The sequence below is a fragment of the Dipodomys spectabilis genome, unplaced genomic scaffold, assembly GCF_019054845.1.
Source record: "Dipodomys spectabilis isolate Male_0828 unplaced genomic scaffold, ASM1905484v1 ptg000002l, whole genome shotgun sequence".
Lineage (NCBI taxonomy): Eukaryota > Metazoa > Chordata > Mammalia > Rodentia > Heteromyidae > Dipodomys > Dipodomys spectabilis.
In genome coordinates this window covers 19,230,083-19,246,906 of record NW_024870679.1, presented here as the reverse complement: position 1 = coordinate 19,246,906, position 16,824 = coordinate 19,230,083, and the positions used below count along the sequence as shown (strand labels likewise).

Below are 16,824 nucleotides of genomic sequence, written 5' to 3'. Positions count from 1 at the left end.
AGGATGGAGGCTCCAATCAGTAAGAAATATGGAGTCCAAAGGTAGAAGTTGTGGTCTGTACACCTCCTCTTTCTAGATCAGCAAGACAGCTAATCTCTTGATGTCCCTCTTTCCTAGCCTGTAAAATGTGGGTAAGAATGTCTAAGTTTTGTATTTCCAATGTCATAGTGAAGATACAAAGAAGAAGTGTACAGAGGAGTGCTATCCATATTCAGGTCCTCTGCAAGTGACTGTTGTAGTAATGGTAATCTGATTGCATCCATTTATTTATAACACATTATTGAAAACAGCCAGGATTAAACCTTGACATTCATGCAACTCAGGTTTTGTCAGGATAGTGTAGAGGTTCCCAGACATATACATGTATTAAGAATAAAATATGGCCAGAAGCCAGTGCCTCAGATTCTCAGGAAGGCTGAGATCTGAGGATCCCATACTACCCCACTTAGATAAATGTACATAACAGGTGTCGGTGTCTCACATCTGTACCTCTAGCTACTCAGAAGGCTGAGCTCTCAGGATTGCCTTTTAAAAGCTAGCCTGAGGAGAAAGTCTGAGAGACTCTTTAAAAGCTAGCCTGAGGAGAAAGTCTGAGAGACTCTTATCTCCAATTGTGCACTAGAAGTAGAGTTATGGCTCAAGTGGTAGAAAACTAGCCTTGAGCACAAAAGCTCAAAGACGGTGCCCAGGCCCTGAGTTTAAGCCCTAGGACCAATACCAAATAAACAAAAAAACCCCACAAGCCCCTCCTACAAATATGATCATATTTGTAGTTGTTTGTAACTAGATAATTATCAAGTTTTACTTAAACACTACTTCCTGCCCCCACCCCTACCCCCCAGCCTCCCCGCCCAGAGCTGGGAATCAAACTTGGGACCTTGAGCAAACTAGGCAGGCATTCTACCCCGGTATTACATTCCTTGTCCCTCCTCTGTCTGCTTTGTTAACTCAGTTAAACATTTTTTTTTATGTTAAAGGAATGTAAAGATACAGATTGTCAGGGATATCGGGTTACCAGAGTTTAAATCATGGAAGTGTTATTGTGTTTGAAAGAATGTGTCTATTAAGATGATTAATCACTGCTAGTGGAGAGCATCTTTATTTTTAGGAGAGAGCTTGCTAAGAGATTAGAATGTTTTCAAGCAGTTCCATTCTGAGAGCTATCTGGGGGGCGTGAACATGACTAAGCGAATGTGAAGGTGAGGGTTTAAGGGCTGCCTTGATGGTTGGTTATGTTAATGCAACATGACAGCCAAATGCCGGACTGTGATCCTCCCATTCTTACTGGCACTGATGAAGTCCTTAGTACCATCTTCTTTCCAGTCTGGATCAGTGTAGTATGGAGGAGGGGGAAGAGAGGAAATCAGTCAAGGAACAAGGGGGAGAGCCATTAATGTTTGAGAGGAAAAAAAAGTTTTGAGAGAAGAGGAAAGATTTGGGGTATGGGAGAAAGGAAGAACAAAGGTAGAAACACCTTCCATTCTGGAGGCCGCCCCAGAGGCCATGGAGACTTATTTCCTAAGCAATTTTATGCAGCTTCTCAAAGCACACAGCTCGGCCCAATCCCACCACCTTTCTCCTCTTCGTGTATCCACAGAGAGACAGGATCTAGGACAAGAAACAAATCAGTATCTCCCAGCATGTATTGTCATAACCACTTCTGCCATATTCCTCTCCCAAGATGGTATGTGCCATCTCCACCCACCTCCTTCCTCTGTGTCTCTCCCCAAACTGAGCTGTCCTCTTCTCCCTGGCACCTTCCCTGATGATCCCTCCTTCCTGATTTCTGTCATTTTCTCCACATGCAACACTCATTCCGTCCTTTGTCCGTTTCCCTTGGAACTTTTGTAAACGTCCAGGTTCTGCCTAGTAGATGAGCTCTCATCAGTTTGTTAGAATCATATATTTTACTTATACAATTTGTAAGTACATTTGTGATATTTTGAAATAGATTCTTTCTCCTCAACTATGTCTCAACTTGAATTCAGTGTTATTATAATTAAATCCAATGAGGGCAAAGGAGACAGGAGATTAATTACTCATCCTTTCTGTGTGTGTGTGTGTGTGTGTGTGTGTGTGTGTGTGTGTGTTGGCACTAGGGCCTCATGCTTTCACTTGACTTTTGTGCTCAAGGCTGGTGCTCTACCACTTGAACCAGCTTTTTGCTGGGGGTAAGCCTCATGTAGACTTTCTTGCCATAATGGTATTGAACCAAGATCCTCCAGATCTCAGCCTCCTAAGTAGCTTGGATTACAGGTGTGAGCCCAGCACCTTGCTCCTTTTATTCTAAGAGTGATGACATGCTGGTTTGGGCATTGAACAAGGAAACGGCACAACCTATTGGACTTTTGAGAATATTCCCTTCATGCTCAATGTGGAGGGTGAATCTGAGTTCCAGCCCTAGAATTGGCACACACACATATGTATGTATGTATGTTCCAATCCAATATTCCTGAACCAAGAAGCTGGGTGGGAAGTGCTGGACTGCCGTGGGGCCATCTCACAGTTACCTTCCATGCCCCACGTGCTGTGCTATAAATACTACTTCCTGCGAATGTCACAGCTGTCACTCAGGATCTTAAGTTGCTTTCTGAGCAGGATCTGGTGCTGAGTGCCTGACTCCACTTGGCAGGTGCCAGGATTAAGCAGCACCGGGCAGCTGAAATCTCTGGGCTCCAGGATGCCGGCTCCCTCTCTCTGGAATTCCTACTCTTTCCACCCCTTCTTCTGCCCTGGAGCCTGGAGCCTCCCTTTGTGTGTGCTCCATCGATAAGACTTGAACCCCATTCCGCTCAGCTAGAAGATTCACTTTGTGTGTGTGTGTGCGTGTGTGTGTGTGTGTGTGTGTGTGTGTGTGTGTGTGTGTGTGTGTGCTGGTCTTGGGGCTTGAACTCAGAGCCTGGGTGTTGTCCCTTACCTGAACACTGGTATTTTATCACTTGGACCTCCACTTCTAGCTTTGGGGTGGTTGATTGTTGCTAAGAGTTTCACAGACTTTCCTCCACAGGCCGGCTTCAAACTGAGATTCCTCAGATCTCAGCTTCCTGAGTAGCTGGGATGACAGGTTTAAGCCATCAGCTCGCAGGAATTCCCTCTTTCTTTGGGGGTGGGGTGGGGGATAGCTGTGGGGTGTCTGTGACACAGAGGTATGGGTGGGGGTGGAAGTGAGGGGGATGGGAAAGAATGGACCAGAGAGCCCCGTGCCAGGGGTTCCCCTCTGCAATCCTAGCTACTCAGGAGGGTGAGACCTGAGGATCGGGAGTTTCAAGCCCACCCTGGGCAGAAAAGTCTGTGGAACACTCTTTCCTGCAATGCAGCATCAAAAAGCTAGAAGTAAAGCTGTTGACTCAAGTGGTAGAGCATCAGCCGAAAGCAGAACTAGCTAAGGGTCAGCTCCTAGGCCCTGAGTTCCAATCTCAGTCCTGGCACAGCATTGGGGGTGGGGGTGGGGGAGCGGGAAAATGTGAGCATTTTTTTTTCATACTCTGCCACCTTCCCATTTCCAGGAAGGCCTGGGGTTCGCCCTCCCCCGCCCCCTTTAGCCTACACTTGGGCCTGGGAGGCTGGGGAGGGGGGTAGGGTGGGGGATGACAGCCGGGGCCTGGCGGGGACTCGGGTTACAGCGCCTGTGTGCGGACTCGGCCAGGGATTCCACGGATGTCTGCCCGGGGTAAAAAAGGAAAGCGCCCCGCGCGCCCGCGCGCAGAGCCGGTCCGCGCGCAGGGGAGCCAGCCCGGCCGGGACAGCCCGCCCGCCCGCCCGCCTGCCCTGCCTGGCCATGCGGCCCTAGCCCCGGCCCCGGGGTCCCCGTGCATGGCCCCGCGGGCCCGCGCCGCGCTCGGGCCCCTCCCGGGGGCGCGCCCACCATGTCTAATGGCTACCGCACTCTGTCCCAGCACCTCAACGACCTGAAGAAGGAGAACTTCAGCCTCAAGCTGCGCATCTACTTCCTGGAGGAGCGCATGCAAGGGAAGTACGAGGCCAGCCCCGAGGACGTGTACAAGTCGGTGAGCCACCGCCCACCGTCCTGGACCTGGGCGCCTGGGCGGTGACAGGGGTGTGTGTGGGGTGGTGCTGGGGAGGAGGCCGGGGACTGGGGAGCGGGGAGGGGGGCGGGGAGTCGGGGGGCCGGGGGTCTGGGGGTCTGAGCCCAGATCCAGTCCTCGTCTGCCGCCCTTACTGCCCTGTGACCCTGGGCGAACCGGGTCACCTCTCTCTGCCTGTTTCCCCCCTTCTGCTTCTCTGTGAAGGAGTCTTGACTTAGACCAGAGCTGCCCCAGCGGTGAACCCCGCAATCTCACACTTTGAGGGCTGGTTTAAAAAAAAATGTCCAGGGCACAGCTTGGCCCCCCAGGCTTCTGATCTAGTAGTGATGGAGGAGGAGGGCTGGTGCACTGACACAAGTGAGGTGAAGTGATTGATAGGTAACTTATACAGGCGAGGTGATTGACAGGCGGCTTCTACAGGTGATTGGTTGACAGGTGACTTCCGCAGGTGATTGGCTGACAGGTGACTTCCACGGGTGATTGGTTGACAGGTGACTTCCACGGATGATTGGTTGGCAGGTGGAGATGATTGGTTGGCAGGTGGCATCCACAGGTGATTGATTGATTGGCAGGTGGCATCCACAGGTCGCCATTCCAGCCCTGGATGTCTGGATGTCTGGATGAGGTGGCTGAAGATAATTCCTGTGGGGAAATCTGATTCCATTTTTGGGGCTGGGTTCATTGTCTGGAGCCTACAAAGAATGTCAGGAAAGATCCCAAGAAGATTGGGTTAGATGCAGAGGGTTGAGCAAAGAGCCCCGGATTGGAGAGAGCAAAGAAACAGAAGACAAAGAATTGTAAGGGAGGAAAAGTGGGAGTAGGGGCGAAGGGTATTTGAAAGTGAGCGGAAGATGCCAGGGGAAACTGTGGGAATGCTCTCAGCTATTGGAAGGTTGGGATAAGCCTCCAGCCCAGACTCCCCTCTGGGAAGGCTGCCTTATGCCCTATGAGATCTTGTCTGCCTGCTTCCTAGGTGAAGAGGAGGAGGAGGGGAAGAGGAGGTGGTAGGGGTGAGAGTGAGGCCTGGAAATGGGCTCCTGGAGTCCTTCCAGAGTCTGCTGCCCTGGTGTCTGGCCAGGTTACTGCCCACCTCCCCCAAGGGGAGGGGCTTGTCCCCTGCAGGGTCTGCTACAGAGCCATCAATTTGCTTTCTCCTCTGTACTTGCCCAGAGGCTGGGCCCTGGCACCACCAGGCAGGTCTCCACTTTCCCAAGGTCGTTTGGAAGAGGAGGGCGTGCAGGCTCCATGGGATTGGGTGGTCTGTCTCCACAGTCCCCCAGGGTCCCCCAGGAAGAGGAGGGGTGTCACCTCCACCCCGTCATGGTCTATGCGCTTACACAGTGCTGCATCAGATTTGTGTTTTTGAAGAGTTAAGCAGAGCAGTTTTGGGGACCAGACTAATCTGAGCCAGTGTTGCTGATGGCAAATGGCTTGGTGGTATGAGGCAGTGCCTTGGTGAAGAACCTGCAGTCCTCTCTGGGTTCCAGGGTCAGGCTTCCTAAAGTGAGGTTTCTTCAGGCCTCTTGCTTTCTGGGCAAAAGCATCCACATTGGCCTAACAGCCTGGGCAACTCTCCCTTATCAGAGGCTTTGAATTCCCAGCTGTTTATGCCAGGGAACTGCACAGGCGCAGTGGCTTTGTATGTGTGCCCAGGGAGCCCTGGCTATAGCCACGTTACATCTTTGAAGGAGCAAAGAACAGCTGAGGACCCTAAGGCCTAGATGATCATTTCGAAACCAGATAATACAGAATGTTCAGTCTGGGGGACCAAACCTTGCTGATTTTCCTGAATATGTTGTTTTAATATGAATTTTTCTGATTGGCCAAGGCTCACCTTGTGTGTGTGTGTGTGTGTGTGTGTGTGTGTGTGTGTGTGTGTTAGTACTGAGGCTTGAATTCAGGACTGGGTTGCTTACCCTTAGCTTTGTCGTTCAAAACTGGCACTTTACCACTTGAGCCACACCATTTCTGGCTTTTTTTTGCTGATTATTTGGAGACCATAGTCTTTCTGTCTTTCTGTCTTTCCTTCCTTCCTTTCTTCCTTCTTTCCTTCCTTCCTTTTCTTTTTCTCTTTCTTTCTTTCTTTCTCTCTCTCTCTCTTTCTTTCTTTCTTTCTTTCTGTTTTTTGTCTAGAGTAGCTTTGAACCGTGATCCTCAGATCTCAGCCTCCTGAGTAGCTGGGATTACAGGTGTGAGCCCCTGGCTCCCAGCAACGAGGCTTACCTTTCATCTTTCAGTGGCTGTGGGCACAGATGACCCTTCTTGGAGCTGCCCAAGGCCTGGCAACTCAGAGAGGTAGAGAAAGGATGAGAAGAAGACTGGCACTATTGGCCTGAGGGTAGAAAGAGTGAGGGATTTATTCTTCATCCAGAGGGAGATTTTCCCATGAACGGTGTCCAACGCAAGGAAAAGGATTCTTTTTTAGCTTGAATCATTTGGTTCCCTCATCCTGGTCTGTACTGGCTGGCCAGTCTTTGGGAAGTGAAGCTAGCATGGAGAGGGCACCGTTTTTCGCCCAGGACGGTGATAGGAGCAGGTCTAGGGCAGGGGAGTGAATTTCCATTGTCTCATGTAAAGGTGATGAGCACTGTGCGCAACTCCAGTCTCGAATCTAGGTCGCATGCTGGAGGTGGTTTGGGCCCTATTTCCACCCAGTCCCTATAATCCTAGCTACTCAGGAGGCTGAGATCTGAGGATAGAGGTTCAAAGCCAGCCCTGGGCAGAAAAGACCATGAGACTGTCATCTCTAATATAGCAAAAAGCCAGAAGTAGAGGTGTGACTCAAGGGATAGTATGTCAGTTATGAGCAATCAAGTCCAGTGAGTTCAACCCAGGCTCTGAGTTCAAGCCTTCGTACTGGGACAGGGGGAAGCTTTGCTGCAGGCAATGAAAATTATTTGTTGTGTGAATAATAAACATGAAGACAACATGAATTGCACCATAACACTTTGTAAATTAATAGCAGAATACTCAGATGTAAATTTAATTGTTTCATATTTCTGAGAGAATAGTTATATTCTGATTAGTGGCTAGTGATCTTTAAAAATAGAGGTTTGAGCTAGGTGCCAGTGGCTCATACCATAATCCTAGCTACTCAGGAGGCTAAGATTTGAGGATCATGGTTCAAAGCCAGCCTAGGCAGGAAAAGTCCAAGAGACTTTTATCTCCAATTAATCAGAAAAAGCCAAAGGTAGAGCTGTCATTCAAGTGGTAAAGCTCTAGCTCTGAGCACAAAAGCTTAGGGATGGTGCCCAGGCCTTGAGTTCTAGCCATAGAACTGGTACCCTCCCCCCTACACACACACACAAATAAGGCTGGGAAGGTGCTCAGTGGTAGAGTGCTTGCCTTGCATGCATGAGGCTCTGGGTTCAATTCCTCAGCACCACATAAGCAAAAAAAAAAAAAAAAGCCAGAAGTGGCACTGTGGCTCAAGTGGTAGAGTGCTAGCCTTGAGCTGAAGAGCTAAGGGACAGTGCCTAGGCCCAGAGTTCAGGCTCCACAACAGAATAAATAAATAAATAAATAAAAATTAAAAAAAAATAAAAATAGAGGTTTGATTATAATCTTACTGTTACTCCTACAATCAATCCTCCTTCCTTCCTTTGTTCACTCCTTCCTTCCTTCCTTCCTTCTTTCCTTTCTTCCTTTCCTCCTTCACTGCCTTCCTTCCTTCCTTTCCTTCCTTCCTTCCCTCCTTCCTTCCTTCCTTGCTTCCTTCCTTTCTTTGTTTTCTTGTATAAGTACTGGAGCTTGAACTCAGGGTTGGTCTGGATACTTTCACTTGGCTTTTTTACTCAAGGCTGGTGCTCTACCACTTGAGCTACACCTCTACTTCTAGCTTTAGGCTGGTTAGTTAGCGATTCTAGGAGTCTTGTGGAATTTCCTGCTTTGACTGGCTTCAAGTCTCTAACCTTAGATTTCAGCCTCCTAAGAAGCTGAGATTACAGGTGTGAGCCACTAGTGCCCTGCAAGACTGGCTGCTTTTTTATTGACTTTTTAAAGTTTGAAATTTGTTGGTGTTAATAATATATTTTTTTAAATCAAGAACAAGCCTAGCCCATGTGGGTTTTTTTTCTCTCCTTTGTCTCTGTTTTTGACTTCTGTACCTTTTGTCTCATACGTAAGTTTATCTGTTTGGAGGAGAGTAAGGGGAACACAGAAATAGAGGGACAAAGGGCGAACAAATACAGCAGTGATACTCACTGGACACTGTTGAAAATGAGCTATACAACTTGTTGGGAAGGGGTCAGGGAGAAAACGAGGGAGAGGTGACACTGTTTAAAAAGAAATGTACTCATTACTTAACTGTAACCCCTCTGTAATCATCTTTACAACAACAGTATAAAAGAAAAAAGAACAAGCTACAAGCTTGAGGTGACTCACACCTGAAATCCTAGTTACTCAGGAGGCTGAGATCTAAAGATCGCTGTTTGAGACCAGCTGGGGCAGGAAACTTCTTGAGACTCTTCTCTCCAATGAAACACCAGAAAACTGGAAGTGGCAGTGTGGCTCAAAGCGGTAGAGCGCTAGCCTTGAACAAAAAGAAACTCAAGGACAGTGCCTAGGCTCAGAGTTCAAGTTCCAGGATAGGCTGGAGGGTGGGCAAGGAGGATAAGAAGTCTGCTTATCCTCAGCAAGATAGAGATGTTTAATTACATGAACAGATACTACTGCCCCCTCTTGGTGGCATACCATAATTGTAGGTTTGAGTTCTTGGGGAAGGGCAATTGTGAATGTAGAAAGCAAGCTAGAGAGAAGTCCTTGCAGGACATCTAGCTCCCTGCTCTGGAGCATGAGAAAGTGAGGCTGTGTCATGGTGGGACCATGGCCGAGAATGGCCCATTCCTAGGGAAGCTGGCATGTTTGCCTCGGTGGACAACAGCAGGTGGGCTAAGTCATCTCTGGGTGGTGTCTTGGCTGACTTCCAGGATGTTATTACCTAATCCTGTAGTAGCTGAGTGTTTGGCCACTAGAAACATGCCTGGCCCTGGAATCCATGAAATCCCCTGCTGCACAGTCCACAACCCAAGCCCCAGATACCACCCAGAGCCGCCATCCAGGCCCTGACTTTTCCTCCACTGTGTTAATTGACTGATAATTCAATTTGTGTGGGCTTGGTATTACTCAAGGTTCCTTTCGAAAGGCTTTAAGGTTCCACTTTGGAAAGATCAACATTGAAAACGTGACAGGGCTAGATCCAACGGCAGGAAAGTCAAGGGAAAAGGAATGGACCAAGGTCAGTGCATAAATGTGGCTCATTGCTCCTGATGCTGGAAGGTTAAAGATCTGGTGTTTGGAGGAGAGTTGAGAGGGCTGCGTTCTGCTGCTTCAGAAACCTTTAACTGCTTAACTTGAAACTGCCGGACTCACTTAAGAGTGAAACTTGTTGATTTTGTTGGTTTTGACATTGGATGATTTATTTTTTTACTTTTATTTTTGCCAGTTCCTGGGGCTTGAACTCAGAGCCTGGACACTGTCCCTGAGCTTCTTTTGCTCAAGGATAGCACTCTACCATTTGAGCCACAGTGCCGCTTCCAGGTTTTTCTGTGTATGTGATACTGAGGAATTGAACCCAGGGCTTCATGCATGCTAGGCGAGCACTCTACCACTAAGCCATCTTCCCAGCCATGGATGATTGTTTTCTAAACAATCTGAGGGTTGTACTTGGTGTGTGTGTGTGCATGCATGTGCCAATGCTGAGGCTTGACCTCAGGGCCTTGCACTCTTACATGGTTTCACTCCAGGCTTGTACTCTACCACTGGAGCTACAGTTGCACTTCCAGCTTTTTGGCAGTTAACTGGAGAGGAGAGTCTCACAGACTTTTCTGCCTGGGCTGACTTCAAACCTTGAACCTCCAGATCTCAGTCTCCAAAGCAGCTAGAATGACAGGTGTGAGCCACCACCCACCAGCCAAAGAGCATTGTCTTCTGTGCTATTTTAATGTAGACTTTATCGTGAGTATGATAACAAGCCGCAAAAAGCATGTCCTAGCTCTTTAGAAGATAGATTAGAGCAGAGAAGGAAAGAATTCAGGACAGACCTGCAGAGCAAAAGATACGTGTCTCAATGAGAGTGTGGCAATAAGAAGAAAGGGGAGGGAACTGAAAACTGGGCTGTAAAATATTTAGGAGCTAAACTATCTCTAGGCCTAGTGATTGAGATGAAAGAATGGAAGGACAGGAATCACAAAGGCTGTGGGCAGACCCGGACTCACATGCCCAGATCTGATGTTGTCATTCTGGGTAGCCTTGAACTGGCTTGTCGCAGACCCAGGCCCAGAGTCCAGTAAGGTCTGGTCACTGCCCCCCCCCCACCCCCGCAGGCCACATAAAGAGATGCAGTGAAGGTGGAGAAAGGAGATTTCCTCCACAGCAGCTGTGGGAGGATGGTGCCTAGAGCATCGCCAGTCCTCCGGGTACAGACATTGGGCTTGAGTGGAATGGGGAGAGTTGGGGCAGGGTGAGAAAGGCCTGTTGTGGGGTTCACACAGTCCTGGGTCACAGTGCGGCCCAGCTTGGAGGATCTGGAGACAGAACAGAACAAGGGGTCTCTTGCAATGCTGGCTGTTTGCTTTAAGATGGTCAGTGTGGGGATGGTTTGCCTTCCACTCAAGATGCTCATCTGAATCTTCTCTTTCCTTCTAGAACAAGGTGATAGCAAAGGCACTGTAGCAGAGAACAGCTAGCCAAAGCTAGTTTAGTGAATCCACATGTCCAGCAGCAGTGTGTTTTAGATGGTTTATAGCCTCTCCGGCAGGGCCATTGCTCCCTCCCTCCTAGTTTCTCCCCCTTTCAGGAGGTTTTGCAGGATGAGAGGTGCCAGCAGAGCTGAGGTGGTTTTAGCCCTGCCAGCCAATGTCAGGGAAAAGGACAGCTATTAGCAGGTAGCAAGTTATAATTAGCACAGCCATGAGGCGAAAGCTGAGGCTCCGTAGGCTGGAGCCTGGCAGCTTCCCCGGGGCCGCATGCCTGTTTGCAGACACAGAGTAGGGTACAGGCAGGGTATATATATTTTTTTAATGTGATTTTGGACAATTCCACTTTTTTTTTCTTTTTTCCAGGTTAGGTTGCAACAGAGACTGGGTTTTGGCTAATTAACATCTTGTCTAGGACAGAACAAGTAGAGCACACTTCTACTTGGTGTGTCAGAATAGCTGGGAAGAGACTCATTTTCACCTGAAAAGCGAGAAATAAAAATACGCAATCACTGTTTAGCCCCAGACAGGGTCTGGCAGGGTTTCCGTAATTCCTTTGCTTGTTAAGAAAATGGCTCATTTTGAAGTGAATTTAGGTTGGGTGCTCGTGACTCGTCCCTGTTTCCCTAGTAGCTCAGGAGGCTGGGATCTGAGGATCCTGGGTTAAAGCCAGCCTGGGAAGAAAAATCCATGAGACTCTTGTCTCCAATTAACCACCCAAAAGCTGGAGGTGGAGGTATGGCTCAAATGGTAGAGCTCCAACCTTGAACGGAAGAAGCTAAGCCAGTATGTGAGGCCCTGAGTCTCAACACACACACACACACACACACACACACACACACACACACACACACACACACACACACACGAAAAGCATGTGCTTGTGAGAAGTGAGTTTTTCTTCCCCTTGACATGAATCAGCTGAAACAGAACACGCAGAGAATAGGATTCCAAAGCACTATGGACCCGATCTTTTTGGTCCTGCTTCTTTGCCTGCACCACCTCATCTTAACTGCACAGAAAAAAAAAACCCCACACATCTGAGGCTGCATTAGCCACGGAAAGGCCGAGCAAGGGCGGGTACAGGTTGGAAAGGGGCCCACTCGATCATGTGAGACAGCATCTAATTCATGCACACAGAGGCAGGCTGGGTACATGCCGTTCTGGGAGAGCTAAAGTCATAGTCTGGTGATTTTTTTTTTGCCAGGCAACTCTAGAAGTGACTTGAGGCCACACTGGGCAGTTAGCATCCCTCGCCTTGGAAACTTGGCGTGAAGAGGATGGGCGGGAAGGAAGGACACTGGCTCTCTTGTCATGCTGTCCTTTCATCGCCGTCTCCTGCTGCCACCAGGACTGGCAGTGGCTCTCCATGCGCACAGGACCTTATGTAGCCACAGACAGATGGGGGGGTGGCTTCTAAGTGCTGGGGAGACTTGGTCTCTAGGCTGTGGTCTCTAGCTGAAAAGGAAGAGACTGTGCATATTGGAGAGCCTACAGTCAGTCCTTCCTTCCGGGTCATTTTGTCTTGGAGAGTCCTAGCTCTTCTCTTGAAAAAAATTTATGCTAGCAGGGCACCCATGGCTCACGGTTATAATCCTAGCTACTTAGGAGGCTGTGATCTGAGGATCGAGGTTCAAAGCTAGCCCAGGCAGGAAAGTCTGTGAGACTCTTATCTACAATAAACCACTCAGAAAACTGAAAGTGGCGCTGTGGCTCAAGTGGTAGAGTGCTAGCCTTGAGCTGAAGAGCTGAGTGAGGGACAGCGCCCAGGCCCAGATTTCAAGCCCCATCAAAAAAAAAAAAAAAAAATGCTAGTACTGGAGCTTGAACTCAGGATCTCATGTTCTTCTTTACCTTTTTTTGCTTGAGGCTGGCACTCTTCCATGTGAGCCACACCTCCATTTCTGGCTTTTTGCTGGTTAATTGGAGACTCGAGTATCCTGGATGTGTCTACCTGGGCTGGCTTTGAACCATGACCCTCACATCTCCGCAGCTAGGATGATAGGTGTGAGCCACCAGCAACTGCCACCTAATTTGACCTTTTTCTCTCCACCTGCTCAAGGGGCAAGGGCTTTCATGACTAGGGGTCTTGATATAAGATGGAAGAAAGGAAACCACAAACTTTTACCACCACCTCCTCCTCCTCCTCTCCTCTTCCTCCCCCTTTCTCCTTTCTCCCTTCTCCCTTTTCTCTTCTTCTTGTTCTTCCTTCTTGAACTCAGGGCCTAGGTCCTGTCCCTGAGCTTCTTTTGCTCAAGACTAGCACTCTACCACTTGAGCCACAGCACCACTTCTCACTTTTTGGTGATTCATTGGAGATAAGAGTCTCATAAGACTTTCCTGCCCCAGCTGGCCTCAAACTATAATCCTCACACCTCAGCTTCCTGAGTAACTAGGGTTGTAGGCATGAGCCATCAGCACCTGGCTAATTTTAATTCAGTGGAGAAAGAAATGAGGGAACAAAAACTGCTAGGTAGATACTGATTTTTTAAAAGTGATAGATATAACATATGGCAGATAACATGTAGCTTGTCATGGTGCTTCTTCCCATAATGCCCCTGGGTTCCCACCGAAACGTTTCTTTTTCCCATAATGGTTTCAACCAGTAAAAAAGAGCCAAGGTGGCACATATGCAAGCCATGAGCAATCAGCACAGAGTGCAGGGCAGGAGGTATAGGAGGAGCCCTGCGAGAGGATGCCACTGGACTCTGATCTTTGGGGGCCTTCTCTATAGAGAGTCTGTACTCTGCTTTTGCTTTCAGTAAATGTGCTGCTTTTATACTCTTTCTCTGCCTCTTCATTCTGTACCTGGCAGAGAAACTGACCCCTATCCCCAGGTGGCATCAGAGATCTACTTAGTATTTATGCCAGCTGTTATTTTATGCATTTTACAAATATTTTCTCTAAACCACATAGGCCTGTAAGGGAGGTGTCTTTGCACAGGAATAAATGTGCCATTCAGAGCCTCAGAAAGTCTACCTAGTCTAGCAGCGAAGAGGCCTAATTCTACATTTAACGTCTTGGTACATTTTGCAGAATTTAAAGTTAACTACTCTTTCAAATGCAAATCATGTTTCTCAGTGGATAAATCTGCATTGTTTTAGGTCTAACTGAAAATAAAGAGCTTTAGTAAAGTGATACCTATTTTCTCGGTGGCTTTGGCCAGGATGGTGGCAAAAAAAAGGTAGATTGTCTCATTGACGTGTCTGTAGTGCACGGTGGCAGTGACCTTGTTTTTTAGTGCTGACACAGATGTAAATTGCCACGTGGGATGTCATAGAGCCCTAGCTGTCCTTGACCCCATTTATAGTCTTATCAGACTAGTGCCGAGTCTGATATGAACCCCAGAAATCTGGAGGTAATAAATTATTGAAATAAAAAAAATTAGGAAATGACGTTTTACAAGTTGGGAGTTGAGACTGAGACAGGAGAATCACTTGAATTCAGGAGTTTGAGACCATCTATGAAATTGAGACCCTTTTCTCAAAAAACAAAAATGAGCAGGGCATTCATTGGTGGCTCACACCTGTAATCCTAGCTATTCAGGAGGCTGAGATCTGAAATCATAATTTGTAGCCAGCCTGGGCAGAAAAGTCCATGAGATTCTCATCTCCAATTAACTAGCAAAAAATTGGAAGTAGAGCCGTAGCCAGCCTGGGGGGGGGCGGGGGGAGCCGCGGGGGCAGAGGGGCGGGAGAAGGGAAAAAAAAGCCAAGCAAAAGCATGAGGGCCCTGAATTCAAGATATGGTAACAGTACAAAAGTAAATAAATACAAGTTCTAGTTCTGTGGCAAACATTTGTGTGACAAGTCAAGAGAACGTGAAGGATGGCTCCTGTGAAATCTGATTTGAATAGCTGAGAGAAATAAACAATTTCTGTCATTCTTCTTGCTGCCTGAAGCAAGGCTTGGGGAGGGGGGTGTCCACATAAGGTGTCCTGGAGTTTCAGGGGTTTCAGACTCACCCCTGGCTTCTGCCAGGGCCTTTGCATTTGGCTAAATTAAGCTCATGGAGCCTGTTTGTGAATAGAGACTCCAGCCAAGTGAGAGAGCTTTGTCCTGCTAGGAATGTTCTGGGGATGGAGTGGGACCCTGAAGTCACTGATATTTGTGTGTATGTTTGTGGGGGGGGGGGTACGTGTGTGTGTGTGTGTGTGTGTGTTTCTTGCCAACTTAGTAGGGCCAGGTCAACAAAGGCTTCTGGGCCTCAACTAAGATTTGTGTGTGTGTGAGCATGGGTGCATGTGTTTGTACATGCATGGGCACGTGTGCCAGCACTGGGGCTTGAACTCAAGACCAGAGTGCTCTTGTTTGACCTTTATATACTTAAGGCTGGTGCTCTACCACTGGAGCTACTCCTCCACTTTTAGCTTTTTGCTGGTTAAGTGGAGAGAAGAATCTCACAGGTTTTGTTTTTGGTTTTTTGGTTTTTTTGTTTTTAACTGAGATCCTCAGATCTCAGTCTTAGAGCAGTTAGGGTTTAACAGTGCCCAGTGAGAAAGAACAGCTCATGACTCATAGAGAAGAGCTGAACTGGCAGTGAGTGTAAGAAAAGTGGCAGATACTGAGACCTGTGAGATCACCGGCCCTCTGGTGGCAGCACACCATTTCAAAATCCCTTGCTTTTAGAGCCGTTTTAGATTCACGGCAAACATTGGGCAGATGATCCAGCACTTTCCCACCTTTTTCCCTTGCCTGCCACGAGGGGTCTCTTCATGCAGCACTCACCACACTGTCAAAGTCCAAGGCAAGCACAGGTGTTTTGCCTCTGTAATCCTAGCTACCCAGAAGGCCGAGATCTGAGGAATGCGATTTCAGACCAGCCCAGACTACACTAGAGACAATCTAACAATCAGCATTAAAGTAAAAAAAATAAATAAATAAAATAAAAAAAAACACAAATAGAGGTGTGGCTCAGGTGGTAGAGTAGCAAACATTGATGGGAAAAACAAGAGCGTGAAGCCTGGAGTGTTTCTTTGGAGCATGCCGATCCAGCACTAATCTGTCCCGGCTGCTATTTCTGTCTGCCACCTGTGCACAGTGCCAGCCAGCCAGCTGACCCTTCTCCCGTGCCTGTTACACACTGCTCTAACTGCTTCATTGATGACACATAAGCTATAAATCCTCTCAGGACCATGGGGCTGTCTTTCCTAATACCTATTAGAGTACCTTGTGCACACAAAGTAGGTGCTCATTAATCATTTGATGGAAAAAAAAAGAATGACTAAATTTACCAACAAACGAATAAATAAATGATACTATCTCACAAGTCAGCTGCTCTGACTTCTGCCCAAAGAACACTCTGGCTTTGGCTCTTTCTCAGTCTGCTGTTCTGCTGGTCTCTCTGCCTTTGTCTGTCACTGTCTCTATCTCTGTGTCTGTCTGTCTGTCTGTCTTTGTCTCTGTTTCTGTCTCTCTCTGTCACACACACACACAGTGATTTCTGTGTTTGTCTGGCTTTGGCTCTCAGTCTTCTTATCTCTTGGTCTGTGTGTGTATCTGTCTCATGCACACATCCATATACATATATAGAGAGACAGCTCTGATTTTATTTGCCCAAACATCTAATGTTCTTAGACGTTCTGCCTCCACGCTCGCTGGGGTGTGGGTGTCTGTGCTTGTCTGTTGCGGTAGTCACGCTGGGAAGGGACTGCCATTGCATTCAGCACCTACTGAGGACTGACGTAGGTTGGGTTTGAAACAGTCTCCTGAACATTATTCTGCCATTTGGATATGGATATTTGCATTGTCTGAGCTCAGAGCTTTCTTGCAGTCTTTAGGGAACTGGTACTGATGTAGGTTCTGGACGGAGAGAGCCCTTACCTTGCCTGGTCTACTATGACTGAGGCTGGGAACACTGCTCTATGTCCTTTTGCTAGCAACGAAGTACCCTTGTCCCAGGTGGGATCTACCTCTGTGTCTCATTTGAGTCTGAGAAGTATGAGTAAAAGACAGTGGCTAGCTGAACAAATGTAGCAGTGGCACTCACTAGACACGATGTTGAAAATGAACTCTACAACCTGTGGACAGGGATGGCAGGGAAAAGCTGAGCGAGAGTGAGGGAAGGGGTGAAATTGTCCAAAA

General features: G+C 47.9%; 1 protein-coding gene across 1 annotated transcript in view; it reads left to right on the top strand.

Annotated features, from left to right (window-relative positions):
- The window catches only part of LOC122110210 (phosphodiesterase 4D interacting protein), a 112,508-nt gene that overhangs the window by 16,766 nt on the left and 78,918 nt on the right, over nucleotides 1-16,824 (top strand). Inside the window, exon 4 of the mRNA XM_042682709.1 lies at nucleotides 3,897-4,007. Within this exon, the coding sequence (XP_042538643.1) occupies nucleotides 3,897-4,007 (111 nt within the window). The remainder of the gene's footprint in view (nucleotides 1-3,896; nucleotides 4,008-16,824) is intronic.